The sequence below is a fragment of the Hibiscus syriacus genome, unplaced genomic scaffold (genome assembly GCF_006381635.1).
Source record: "Hibiscus syriacus cultivar Baekdansim isolate YM2019G1 unplaced genomic scaffold, ASM638163v2 tig00117056_pilon, whole genome shotgun sequence".
NCBI classification, from domain to species: domain Eukaryota; kingdom Viridiplantae; phylum Streptophyta; class Magnoliopsida; order Malvales; family Malvaceae; genus Hibiscus; species Hibiscus syriacus.
Window position 1 is genome coordinate 3,851,492 of NW_024063539.1, and position 14,597 is coordinate 3,866,088.

Genomic DNA, 14,597 nt, shown 5'->3' on the forward strand with positions numbered 1-14,597 from the left:
TTTAATAAAAAAATAACTGTTTAAATTATATATATTTTTCTCATTTAGGTATTTAAACTTTTTTTTGACTCAATTTAGCTGTTTAATGTTTTCAATGTTGTCATTTAGATGCCTCTACTATGACATTCGTTAAAAAAATCCCGTCAATCACTCAGAATGTGACACATTATGCTTTTATAAATTTTTTCTTTTTTTTAAAAAAATATTAGTATTTTTTTTAGAAAACCCAAAATATTTATAAAATCTCAAAAAGTCCAAAAATCATTTATCCTAAAGTATACACCCATCTCGCCAGTTGTGTACCGGCCGTCGCCTACCCACCCATTACCATCTGTCACTCGTGGATTGAAACCTTCAAAATCCTTAAACCCAAATCCCTAAATCGTAACACATATCCATTCCAATCGACGTGTGAATGGTCGGAGGGTGGCCGTCGAATGAGTGTATGACAGGTGAGTGGGTGGTCACATGGTGAATTGAAGTTCTTGAGGTATTTTATAAAAAAAATACTAAAAGTTGAGTTCTATTTTATATTTTTTGAAAATTTATGATTTTTAAAAAGAAAATTAAAGAAAATAAAAAAAGTCACATGTCAAATAGTGATATATTGACTTATTTTTAATAACCGTTATGTTATAGGCACCTAAAAAATAACATTAGAAAAGTTAAACACCTAAATTGACAAAAAAATTAGATACTTAAATAGAAAAAAAATGTATAATCTGGGTACATATATTTATATTAAGCATATATTTTTATATTATGGCATACTCTTGGAGAATGCAACAAGGTAGCTGACAAAACTAGCTTGGGAGCTCCCGTTTGGCACGCAGATATTTTCCTCCCCACCGTTTGAAGTAGAGTGGCTGGTGCAAGGGGAGAAACCAGCAAATGAAGAATAGTTTTCTTTATGTTCATTTTCTCTTCCATTAAAAAATAAAAAAACAAAAAATGAGAAAAGTATAGGTTATTTGTTTAATCCTAAAATAAATCAAATCTATATACCAACCATATCGAGAGAAATAACACTATGAAAGAAAGCATCGCACTGCATGAAAAAAATGGCTGTCCCTTGTTTCCATATGTAATGGGGTAAAGGGGAGGTAAGATAGTAGGCTGCCCCCAACACCAGATTGAGAGCAACTTCCGTAAAAGACCTCCGAATTATGAAATGCCCTCCGTCCGTGTGACTCGATCCCACGATTTCAAGATTAAGAACCTTGTGCTCTACCAACTGAGCTGGATAGTCATCTCCATCGCACTGCATGAAGAACTCACTAAATTACGAACCTCGATGACGACAGCACCACAAAGGAACTTGTTAGCTCACAACAGTAATAAGAAATGGCGGCAGTCACCGGTTAACTAGAGAAAGATCAATACGGATAGGGTGGAATTCAGCTTTGGAGGTGATGCAACAGGTATTACTTTCTGTTTTAACTTAAAAATAAATACACACATTTCAAAAACTAGAGGATATAAGTTACTGTATAAGAACGAAATCTAACAGAGACGTATAATAATTAATACAACAACTTTCAATAGAATTTAACCATTTTCAAGATATGTTTACGAGTGATCTCACATTCTTTATTACATTATCTATACTAACATAAGCCTCTTTATTAAGTTTGATTTTATAAATCAACTCATTTTTAACTACAAAAAGTTTTCAGTTTTATACATTTTTATTTAATATCGTTTCTCCGTTTAGCAGAAAATACCCAGTTTAGCTTATACGTTAATCTCAATAAATTTTAATAATTAGGTGAGTTTTCACCAATTAATTTTATCTTTTCTTAATCCGTATAATATAATTTGGAAATCAAGATATAGTAAGATTCCTTACAGGAGAATGGGAGTACAAGTTATGGGAAACCATTAACAGGCCCAGGCCTGTAAATCTTGTTAATATTCTCAGACCTTGTTTAATTGGCCCAGATACTCTTGATGCGGGTCGGAAATTTTGGGATCCAATTTTCGTGGGTTAAAATATTCCAAGGTCATACTAATCAATACAGCAAAAATTCATGTAATACCTCCATCAAAAATTAGAGGGAAAAATGTTTAGTTTGGACTGAAAAATAATAAAATAAGAATAGTAAATGAGACTTTAACGGTGTCATGGATCAACTATAATTTTATAAATAAAATCGATCAAAAATGATGCATTGAATGTTGTTTGTTGAGAAATCGTATACTCAAAATTTGAAGTAAAAATCAATGATATAATCATTTTCAAAATAGTAAAAAAAAAAGATTACTCCGATGATAGGACAAAGAACATTACATTTATATACAAAATCAAATATTTTATAAAATTATAAAAACGATATACATTATAATATTACAAAATTATTTAAAACTCTAAAAACATGTTAAATTGCATTTTAAAAAACTATTATAAAATGATAAAATCAAGTATTTAAACAAATAAATTATTAAATCTAAGTATCTTGTTTTCTATAAAGGAGTTATCAACTATATATGGTGTTAAATTTATGTGCTATAACTTTGAAATTTTACTATGTTATTGATAAGATTTTAATTATGCATATTTGTTAATTTAATTTGAATAATTTTATCCGAATGAAAGGTTATTTCGTTTGTTTTGATTTAAAAAAACTAAATTAAAATAATAAAATATGACTCGTTAACTTCACTAATTAAAAAAATTATTAAATTTGATCGAATATTACATCTAACTTTACCTATAAAAATTATGTTATAAAAATTAAAATCTCAGCACCAATACACTAAACACGAATTTCTAAAAATAATTAGTCAAAATCTCAACCCCTAAAATATAGATTTGAGATTATCTTATCAATATAGTTTTTTAATATTATAAATAAAGGAAGAAAAAAGTTACAGATAATTTTTAGACTTTGTTGAGATTTTTTTGGTAGAGATTTACGTTGTGGCAAAATTACAAATTTTTTAAAAGGAAAAATAAATATATTTTTATTTCAAAAAGAGACTATTATCTAATAATAACGAGATAAACATTATTTATTAGACCATATAAAAGAGAGAGAGAGAGAGAGAGAGAGAGAGAGAGAGAGAGAGAGACGGTTAAGTCAAAAACTACATGCATTGCGCGAAATAACCGAGTTTGTTTTGATATATTTGCTTTTAATTTGTTTTTAAATTTCATAGGTAATTTAAGATGTATATTATATTTTAAATTTTACAGATCGTTTTAAAAACTCGTTCAGAAAATTTAAAAATATTTCAATGATAATGAAGAGGAGATATTCGGATAAATAATAGAAAATATTATAATATTCAATTAGCCTTTAAATTTGATATCTTTTAAATTTGGTACTTGGATTCTTTTAAACCATTTAACATTTGACACTAGTATTACAATCAATATTTAATAAGTCAATTTTATATTAGCATCTTACATTAATAAATGAATTTTTTTTATAATTTAATTTAATTATTAAAGCATCATGTATATATATGTGTATTAATTTAAAAAAATTAAAGTTCAGGTAAAAATCCAAAAAGTATATATCTATTAAAACTATTACAAAGTTTAGGGACTAATTGGTATACTAAACTAAAAAACAACTTTAAAGGTATAGAACTATCTTGACGTAAGAAAACAGAAAAAAGAGGGAATGAAGCCAAATTTGACTGGCCCATTGTAACGCAAACACCTGATTTTGTCAGACGGCTACGATTTCGTTTCCATCAAAATGATCCGACGGCGGATATTAACCTTTTTGAAACTGTCTTACCTATAAAAACGACACAGTTCCTTCTTCGCCGCTGCGGTGCAGTTACTCTGCCCTCCCTTCTTCCTCCCACCCATTCTTAGTTCTTAGTAATTATAAAATATATAGAAAATCCTATTTTTCCACCGAAAAATCTCTTAAATACTCCGTCGGCGTTATCTCCCGTCCGGTTGTCTTCCGGATTTCCGACGATTCTATCCCCATTTTATCCCCCTCTCCCCTCCTCTTTAATACCAAAAATATCCCGCATATTTTTATCTGTGTGTTTCTCTAGAGTTTCCATTTATTAGCAATAGGAGAGGGAAACAAAAAAGGAAAAAATTTCAAAAAAAAAGGAGAAAGATCCAGGAGAGTAAGGGTTAAGTTTTTTTCTCGAGGATGGCGCAAATTCAGGTTCAGCAACAGGCGCTTGTTTCCGGTCCAAACGGCGTCGCTCCGGGAGCTGGTGGAGCGCAATTCATGCTCACGTCTCTCTATGTCGGGGATCTTGATGTTACTGTTACCGATGAGCAGCTTTACCAACTGTTTAGCCAGGTGGCTCCGGTTGCCTCAGTGAGGGTTTGCCGGGACTTGGCCACAGGCCGCTCTCTTGGCTATGGCTATGTCAATTATAACAACCTTCGTGATGGTTAGACTTCTATTTCACTTTTAAAGATTTATCCTTTATTCAGTGATTTAATATCTAAGGATGCTTGGAGTAATTAGTTTGATTGCGAATTCTTCTATAATATGAACATAAATTATTGAATTTTGACAAGTTTTATGAATATTTGGTTATTCCATAACCTTCGATGTATTAAAATTTGTTATATTGAAAGGATCCGCTCTCTAGACATTGTAAGGATTATTTATTCATTACTTTAACAAAGCTTTCCTCGTAATACATTGATATTGGATTCAAAAAAATTCCTGCATTTATGACATTTCGACTGCTGATTGCATCACTAAATTAATCTAATTGCGGATTTTATCTTTGTATTGTTGTATCAATGCAATTTGCTGATTTCCACTTGTAATTGGTAATGTCTTCAGTAAGTGTGAATATAATTGAAGTTGAAGTACTGACTTTTTTATCTCTTCTGCCTAGCATTTCATTGAGTTGCTCGAGCACTTTAAAAAATAAAAGAAGCTTCATGAGCTTTTTTAAGTTCATGTTTTAGATAATTATCATATAGGGAATATGTTCTTTCTTTTGAATTCTTCAAGTTAGTTGATGGTGCCTTTTTGTTATTATTTCCTGCAGCGGCTAGGGCAATGGATCTACTGAATTTTACTCCGCTGAATAATAAGTCCATCCGTATCATGTATTCTCAGCGTGATCCTAGTCTACGTAAGACTGGCACTGCAAACATATTTATCAAGGTATTAGTGTGTTTTCAACGTCCAACCTCTCCCCCCCTTCCCCTTTCTTCCACTGCTATTTCACTCTTACTGATTTTTCTCTTCTTAAATCACAAGAATGATAAATTTGGCTGTATGTTACGGTGTCTTTTAGAGGTGTTGGTCCTTCCTGTGTATACTCTCGCCCTGCATGCTAAACTTTCATGCAAATACATTTTCAAATGATCATTTCTTTGACTTTCCTTGGTCTTTTTGCTGCAATTATTTACAACATGCATAATTTCTCTGTTGAAAAATGATATGATTGGCTTTTTATATTTACCTATACCTTTGTTTTTTGGTTTGATTGCAGAATCTGGACAAGTCTATCGATCACAAAGCATTACATGATACATTTACTTCATTTGGCAACATTCTTTCATGCAAGATATCTACTGATAGTTTTGGCCAGTCTAAAGGCTATGGTTTTGTACAATTTGACAATGAAGAATCTGCTCAAAATGCGATCGACCAATTAAATGGCATGTTGATTAATGAGAAGCAGGTCTATGTTGGACGTTTCCTTAGAAAGCAGGAAAGAGAGACTGCATTGAATAAGGCCAAATTCAATAATGTTTATGTTAAAAATCTTTCCAAGTCTACAACAGATGAAGACCTGAAAACAATTTTTGGAGAGTACGGTGAAATTACTAGTGCTGTAGTTATGAGGGATGCAGATGGGAAATCGAAGTGTTTTGGATTTGTCAACTTTGACAATGCTGATGATGCTGCTAAAGCTGTTGAAGCTCTTAATGGAAAGAAATTTGAAGACAAAGAGTGGTATGTTGGAAAAGCCCAGAAAAAATCTGAAAGAGAGCATGAACTAAAAGCCCAATTTGAGCAAACTATGAAGGAAGCTGCAGATAAATCTCAGGGTGCAAATTTATACATTAAGAACTTAGATGATAGTATTGGTGATGAAATGTTGAAGGAACTTTTTTCTGAGTTTGGAACCATTACTTCATGCAAGGTTTGAAATGCTTCTAGATTGTTTGATTGTTGATGCTAACTATTGTAACCTTGTTTCTCTTGATATATGTCATTGCCCTTTTGTCCCACAAAATTTTACAGGTTATGCGTGACCCTAGTGGAATTAGTAAGGGCTCTGGGTTTGTTGCATTTTTTACTCCTGAAGAAGCTTCTCGTGCTGTAAGTTCGAATTCTTTTTCTATTTGGTTGGTCATCCCAAGCATGGTATCGTAATCTAAAACATGTTTCTATCCATCTACAGCTTGCTGAGATGAATGGTAAAATGGTTGTTAGCAAACCACTTTATGTTGCAGTGGCACAAAGGAAAGAAGAGAGAAGAGCCAGGCTACAGGTAATATGAGCAAGAATAATTTCTTAGACTATACAATTTTTTTTTGGTGTTATTTGTGCATACTTCCATTTTGACATTTTTTAAGGGACAAGTATTTTGATACTTCTGAAATTCTTGTCAAATTCATGTTCTCAACCATCAAAAATTGTTTCTAATAGTTCTATGAATCAATTTGAATTTCAATTGCCATTTTCTCACATATGTCTATCATTTCAGGCTCAGTTTTCTCAAATGAGACCGCTTATCCCTTCAGTTGCTCCTCGTATGCCAATGTACCCTCCTGGTGCTCCAGGGCTTGGCCAACAATTTTTATATGGTCAAGCGCCTCCTGCCATGCTTCCTCCTCAAGTAATATATCTTTAGTCCTTGTCAATTTTCTTTACTTGACATGATTGTTCCTTCAGATGATTGGATGATTTGTTAGTATTATTTGCTACCTCTATTGGGTTTCAATAATGTAACAAAGTTTGATAGGGGAGATTTGAACGTGAAATTGCTTGTTTCTTATGTTACCTATTCTAGGCTAGTTTTGGTTATCAGCAGCAACTGCTTCCCGGAATGAGGCCTGGTGGCCCTCCTGTACCGAACTTCTTTGTTCCCATGGTACAGCAGGGTCAGCAGGGCCAGCGCCCAGGTGGACGACGAGGAGCTGGTTCTGTCCCACAGAACCAGCAACCAATGCCATTGATGCAGCAGCAGGTTAGCCGTATACATGTGTAGTAGCACATATCTTATGCTTTGGCTTTTTTGTTCTGATTTTTCCAAAATGTTCCAGATGATGCCCAGGGGGCGTGCCTATCGCTATCCCCCTGGTCGTAACATGCCTGAAGTTCCGCTGTCTAATGTTGGTGGAGGCATGCTTTCTGTTCCATATGACATGGGTGGCATGCCCTTGAGAGATGCTGGCATCGGACAGCATATGCCAATTCCAGCTTTGGCTACAGCTCTTGCTAATGCGACACCTGAACAGCAAAGGACGGTGAGCCCTGTTGTTTTCTTTGACAGTTGGGATTGACTTCGGATTATTTATTTAGCTTAAAGATCTGTGTTGAGCAGATGCTTGGTGAAAGCTTGTACCCTCTTGTTGAACGGCTGGAGCGTGATGCAGCAGCCAAGGTTACAGGCATGCTTCTGGAGATGGACCAAACTGAGGTTTTGCATCTCCTTGAATCCCCAGAAGCCTTGAAGGCGAAAGTAGCTGAAGCCATGGAGGTGTTGAGGAGTGTTGCTGCCCAGCAGCAGGCCAACAGTCCAGCTGACCAATTGGCTTCACTATCCCTGAACGATAACCTCGTTTCTTGAATGACTGGAATTCGGGTCTAGTTTCTTGGTAGAGACGTGGCTTGACCTTTTTATCAGAACTGGGCTATCTTAGTTTATTAGGGTCGAAGTTTGGAACTTTTATCTATGCTTTGTTTTTGTCAGTTATTAGGGTTTCTGATACTTTCTAGACATGGTTTGTTTTGGTTTGGCTTTAAGGTTTTTCTATTTACTGGCATGTTATGGATACTTTTAAGTTTGTTTGATGCATTAAAATTTGCTTTTAGACCAAATCTTGTGGTTATTAATTTTGACCTGTCTAAGGGTCAAGCTATCCCTCAATCTCGGTAAGCTTGTTTTGTTTTTGTTGCTTTTTATAAGCTTGACAATGTTTTTGATTCGGTTGGTTTGGATGGAGTTTATTGTGGCCTGACCTGGATTATAAACATCTCTGATTCTTGTCTTTCGAGTTGTTTCCATATGTTTTGGTCAGATTTAAATCCAATTTTACGAAGAAAGAGTACGTGTATACTATCCATGGTGTCCATGAATCTACCTTCTTTTTGCAGTTGTCACTTCAGAACTCAAAGATTCAAACTTCTTTTTGAGTTGGCAAAAAGTATTTATTTTTATAGTAACATATTAAATGATGTATGTTCAAATAATTTAAATTAATATTAATAATGAGTGGATTAAATATACATAATATAAATTATAAATTATAAATGACAAAAACGAATTTATTTTTCTTTAGAATAATTAAGACTTCTCCCGGATTTCGGACAGTTGAGACATTTGTTCCTTTGTCTTTTCTCGTATGTGGTCGGTAATTAGTAATCGCTTTATCCTCAAGCCACGTGTCCAGTTGCTGAATCTGTCGGTAGCCGGGAAAATACTTGGTACACCCTTCTATTGTGGAAAAGCCGAGGAGTTTTTATTAAAATATTTCCATGTATTACCAATTTGCTCGTACTACCTGACACCTCCGCAATCTTCTTAAACTGCCAGCGAAGCGAATATTGAATCTAACGGCTGACAGGTTATATCATTTTGCTTTCAACTCACGCTAATTATTTCCATACGTTGACCAAATATTAGTCACAATCTAAATTCCCGCCGTCACCAATTTCAAATGACAGCCAATAAGATCCCTCCACGTCCATTGTACCATACCAACCGACAAATAAAAACGTGATATTTAAATAGGGAATATTAAAAACATAGATAAGGAGCACATACACATGAACCGGATACTAACGCTTTCACTTGCAAGGAAAGCTTCAGCTGCACGCAGTTGATTTTTTCTTTTTACATTCCTACAAAATCCGTAAAATCCTTTTCTAACCAAAAACCACTCCTTTTCGATTCCTGGAAAAAGAACAATTTTTCTTCTCTGATTCGGCTATTCCCAAATGTGCAACAATCAAGATTCGATTCTTCCATTGATTGATACAAGAGGAAAAGGAGGGGATTCATCGAGGACTAAATCCATACATCATATTCCGCAAGGTTGTCCATTCTACCCTTCCAAAAAGGTGCTTTTTGATTATTATCTCACCGGGAAAAACAACTCCGTCGCCCCCGATCCCGTTGATATTTGCGGCTGCGATTTGATAAGAGAGGTTAATTTGTACGATTACGAACCGTTTGATTTGCCTGATGGCACTTGCTTTGTGCACGGATATCGGGGGAGGAAAAGGCACTGGTTTTGTTATACGAAGAGTAAAGGAAGGGAGAAAATGAGGAGAAGAGCAAAGGGAGGGTTTTGGAGGAGAATAGGGAAAGATAAGGATGTGCTTGACGGTGGAAATGTAGTGTTGGGAACTAAAGCTAAATTTGTATATTATGCGGTTAATTCAGTTAAGGCAAAAGTCAGGACACCCTGGATTATGTATGAATATGCCCTGCTTCATCATCTCAAGGTAAAAAAACTAAAGTAACTTTACTTTGTTTTACTTTGCCCTTCCTTTTTTAAGAGGTTGTATGGGCTAATATTTAGGTGATTGCTTCTTGTTATTGATGTTTGGTAGGTAGTGATTAAATGAAACTGACAAATTTTGTATCTATTACAGATTTAATTGTGTCATCTCCAACAAAACCCACCCTGCTTTTGCTATGTTTTCTAATGCTTCTCTATAATGTTCTAAAGCCCCATTCCCCTGTATTATTGACCTTGGTTCTTTTCACCGCTGGGGCAAAATGATTTTCAAAACTTATTCGAAGTTTTTCCAAATTTGATTGGGCTAATTTTGGTTCTGACTTGTTTGTTTGTTTGTTAGTTTGTTGATCTTCATGGTTTTCTGAAAGGATGCATTGTTGTTCTTCTTAAATGATTTAGATGGTTCATCGTTTTAGTGAACATAACCTTGGTTTTCCGTTCAGCTGGATAAACAAATTGATGCAATGTGACACATGGGGGTTATTTGATTATTGTTTCTGCGTTTCACTATTGGATAAGAGTCTATCTGTATGTAAATTTCTTCCTAAATATTGTTGTAAAGTCTTAGTAAATCCTGACTTTTATGTGCTTACTCTTTCAAAATATGATATTTTGTTTTTGAGATATGCTATGCCAAAGATGTGAATATATTTTTAGATTAGTTTCAATGGTGGGGGAGGGTCTGGGACTCTTACTTCCATGAAATTGATGTTTGGACCATCTGCAGGCTTCTTTCGTCCTCTGCCGAGTATTTGTTGAACCTCATACGGGAAATAATGTTTCGGAGAATCTTTTTAGTTGTTCCGCAGAAGAAAGTGATTCAGCTTTTCGTCACATTGGTGTTAGGCCCAATGGATTTCTCAGACCTTGCATTCATGAAGCTGAAATCAAAGGTGGTGAATTCACTAAAGAGCTAGCTACTTCAATAGCAACTAAACCTGCTTCTCTTGCCAGTTTAGAGTTACCTTCAGGCATCCCTCCAGACCTGCCCAATGATCTGGTAACCCTTGTTTGAGCATATTTTACTTCATGGAAACTATATTACTGCCATTATTTTATGTAGATGCTTATTTTGTGCAACCAGTCATGGGTTTTAGAACATTTCTATCAATACATGCATGTATTCTAGATCTCAATTCATATCAAATAACTTGAATCTTTGGCATGCATTAACAGGTAAGCTCCCGTTCTTATCCTAACGAAAAAAAAACTGCAGAACTTTTTTTTATAACACGATTGTTTTCAAACTGGTTTTTTAATGGAAATTCATATTCAGGATCTTGAAGTAATTGTTGCCAACACAATGTTAAGCCGGTTTAAACTTTTATAAGATGATGCATTCTTTCTTCAAACTGAACGAGTTTTTCTGTACAATGGCTGTTATGCAGATGGGATCTCGACTAACCGCCAATGAATTACAGTCAATTGTAGAAGAAGATTTCATAGAATTGGAAGATCTGGTTTGATGGGTTTTTGTGATACACCATATGAAGAAAATAGGAGCAGTTGCCTTCGGAATATGAAGAGAATGGTTTATATATATATATATATATATATATTTGAGAACCTAATAGGAAACAAGAAAATTTTCAAATATGAATAGAGAGAAATCTAATGGCAGAATCACTCACCTCGTAAGGTGATTTTCTTTCCTCGTTTGCTGGTAAGCGCTTGGATCGATGACATAAGGGGAGCTTTGGTTAAATATATCTTTTTGGCCTTACCATGCAGGTTGCACTCATGTGCCTAATATCAGGAATATCACTTCAGAAGAATTTACGTTATCAAGAAGCTTTACATTACAGACGTATAAAATTATCAGATGAGTTTTTCCTTAAGCAGAATTATCAGACAAATTTCGAGATCAGGTCCTTCACCCGACTTCCATGTTCCCCTGTTTCTGCAATGATGATGGGTCGAGAAATACTTTCTACTCAATTCTCTAATGGCTTCACTTGCCATTATTTTTCTTATCCTAGCCTGTTTATGAACTTTCTCATTGCAGCAGAGGTGAAGAAAACAACTTTGGGAAACCCATTCTTTCTTTAAGCATGTTTGCTATTGGTCAGATGCTTTGAACCCACAGCCTATGGCAGATAAACCAACTCAAATTGTTTGATCTAAATAAATTGGATTGAAACTGTTGAGAATTGTTTGCAGACTGATGTTCTTTCTTTGCTTCTTGAGAGCTTGAGAACATGCTGGTGTGCTATGATAGTGGTTAATGAAGGGAAAATCATTAATGTTCATATTGTTTTCTTATTAAGTCCTTTGTGTAATTAACCGTGGTAAGAAAGTGTCATGTCTCTCATGAGGAATTTGATAAGGTGTTTGGACTCAGTTTGAGAGTTTAGGGATATACTTAATAGTAAAAAATGATAATTTTAATCCTCAATTTTTTTCTTTATCAATTTAGTCCTCATTCTCGTTTAATTAAATTTGACTGTCACTTTTTTTAAAAAAATTCTCTATCAACTTTTAAAAAATATAGTCAAACCTATCTCTCAACTTTTTAGAAAGTTAGATAATTATAAAGTAGTATATATTTTTAAAGATTTTTAATCATTTGACAATAAAAACTAGAATACTCTTACAATTTTTAATGTACAAACTTGAACGTTTAAAAATAACAATAATTCTTTTAATAATTGAAGCTTTAATTTATTAATGACGTGTACATGAAATCTCATATTATAGTTCATGTATGGGTTTTCTTTTCAAATATAAGATAAATAGTTGTATGTTAGCATGAAATATATATTAGCTTTCACGTGTGCTGTCATTTTAAAATTATTTAAAAAATTTATGAACCAAGCAATATCATTGGTTAAGAAGTTTGGTGTTATCTTTTGAGGTTTTGAGTTCAAGCACTGTAAATATTAAAGATATAAACATTCATTGTTAAATAGTTGAGAGTATTTAAATATATACTATCCCTTGTATTTACTTCAGATTTATCAAAATAATTATTAAAAAATATTAATTAATATTTTCGTTAAAAAAGTAATTGGCACTTTTGAAATGTAGACAGCTAGATTTAACTAAAACAATAAGAACCAATTTAATAAAAAAAATACAAAAATTAGTGACTAAATTTATTCTTGTGCCAAAGAATATATGTCACACTTCCAACTTTATTTGTAGAGTAGATAAAGAATGAATCAAGTTTCTGAGCATTTAGGTTTGAGTTCTACCATTATTTGTGGGTTCTTAGTATAAATTTATTCTAATTTAAATTTTGTTACGTGTAAATTCGATATGAAATTATTAGAGTTAACATTTGGATGTAGTCTAATTATGAAACCACTCATTTATGTATTATAATGGTTGGTTATAATTATATGAACATGAATATAATAATTATGAATATACTTATATATATTTTTAATTAATTTTCTATATAACTACTAGTTTAAAAAATATCTTATTGTACTATCGAGTTCTATGTAGTAAATCAAACCGTTTCTAATAAATATCGACTAAATTTAATATTTAATATTTTTTGATTAATTTATATTTAAATATAAACTAATTTATATTAAATCTAAAATCTAAAATTTAATCATATTCTATTTTGGGTTCTGCATATTTCGTCCTTTGTACTAGTTTATGTACCAAATATGTAGAAAGAAATCATCAAATAAGTCTAGAAAAGTTTAAGTACCAACTAAATAGTTAAGACTATAAAGACACTCAATGCTCATTCATTAGTTTAAGTACTAAAATAAATATATAATATAAGTTTAGGAGTTAATCATATATTCAAAACTCAAGGGTTGAATAAATAAAATAATTTAAGGATCAATTACATAACATAAATTGATTGGACAAAATATGCATAGGCCCTTTTATTTTGAATAAAGTTTTTAGCGTTGGCCTTCAACTGACCTAACTTTTACTTGAGAATTTATAGCCAAACCAACTTGCAAGCATTGTTATTTGTTTAACAAAAGCCAAATCACCACCTTCTCTCTGTCTTTTCATTTTATATTTCCTTTGTTTCAATTAGTGCCTAAATAGTAAATATCCAAACCATGATTAAATTCCAAATATACACTGTGTTGGCATCATGCAAGTTGATAGATTTTTAATTTCATTTTCATTTTTTTTTTGTCAAAAGCAAAGGCCAACATTTCTATAAATATTCGCTGGTGAAGAAGATGGGGGAATCATCAACGCTTTATCTTCTCTTCAATCAATTTTTAATTGAAAAAAAGGACTATTTTCAACGTGGCTGAATAACAACAACCCATATGTCCAAATGGACATATTTGTAGGACTAAAACGTAAATCAAAACAACCACCTTTGAATGGTTAAGGGACTAGGAGGAGAAGAAGATTCAATAGGAAAAAAATGAGAGTACAATCTAAAGTGTTTGATCATTTATATTCACTTAAAAACTATACAAAGGCCAAATTTTTATTAGTGAAAATTTGAAATCAATTTTTAGCTATAATGATAAGAATTTTATCATAAATTATCATTTTATCTTATGTTATTCTTTTGAGTATTTTATTCCATAATATTTCAATTTTGGTCAAAATAAACTTTATTAGCCGTTAATTGATTAATGATGAGATTTATAGCTATAATAGTAATATTTTTATTATAAATTATCTTTTTATCCTATGTTATTTTTTGGAGTATTTTATTTTACAATGTTTTAATTTTGGTCAAAATAAACTTTATTAGTTGAAAACTATTAATTGACTAATGATCAATACATATTATTGATGTGATATGTGTCACATCATCTAAAATAATGATATAATATGCACTATGTTATCTAAAATGAAAATATGATATATATAACGTCACTTAAGTTAAAATGAGAAATTGAACATATATAAAAATATCATTTCAATATCATATTTTAACTATCAATCAATTTCTATCTAATACGATCTATTTTAATCTTAAAGTAAACATCAAAAACTAAAATACTAAAAA

At 32.5% G+C, this 14,597-nt stretch overlaps 2 protein-coding genes across 2 annotated transcripts; both read left to right on the forward strand.

Moving 5' to 3' along the window:
* The first annotated feature begins 4,124 nt into the window (after positions 1-4,124).
* On the forward strand, positions 4,125-7,944 carry LOC120198373 (polyadenylate-binding protein 2-like). Its single transcript, XM_039199727.1, has 9 exons — positions 4,125-4,374; positions 4,990-5,108; positions 5,440-6,096; positions 6,198-6,275; positions 6,358-6,447; positions 6,664-6,795; positions 6,970-7,146; positions 7,223-7,426; positions 7,504-7,944. Exons 1-9 carry the CDS (start codon positions 4,125-4,127, stop codon positions 7,747-7,749), a joined length of 1,953 nt encoding a protein of 650 aa, XP_039055658.1. The 3' UTR covers positions 7,750-7,944.
* A 1,082-nt stretch (positions 7,945-9,026) lies between these two features.
* Positions 9,027-11,513, forward strand: LOC120198374 (NAC domain-containing protein 96-like). Its single transcript, XM_039199728.1, has 4 exons — positions 9,027-9,629; positions 10,374-10,646; positions 11,035-11,285; positions 11,378-11,513. Exons 1-3 carry the CDS (start codon positions 9,120-9,122, stop codon positions 11,110-11,112), a joined length of 861 nt encoding a protein of 286 aa, XP_039055659.1. The 5' UTR covers positions 9,027-9,119; the 3' UTR covers positions 11,113-11,285; positions 11,378-11,513.
* Positions 11,514-14,597: the final 3,084 nt, after the last annotated feature.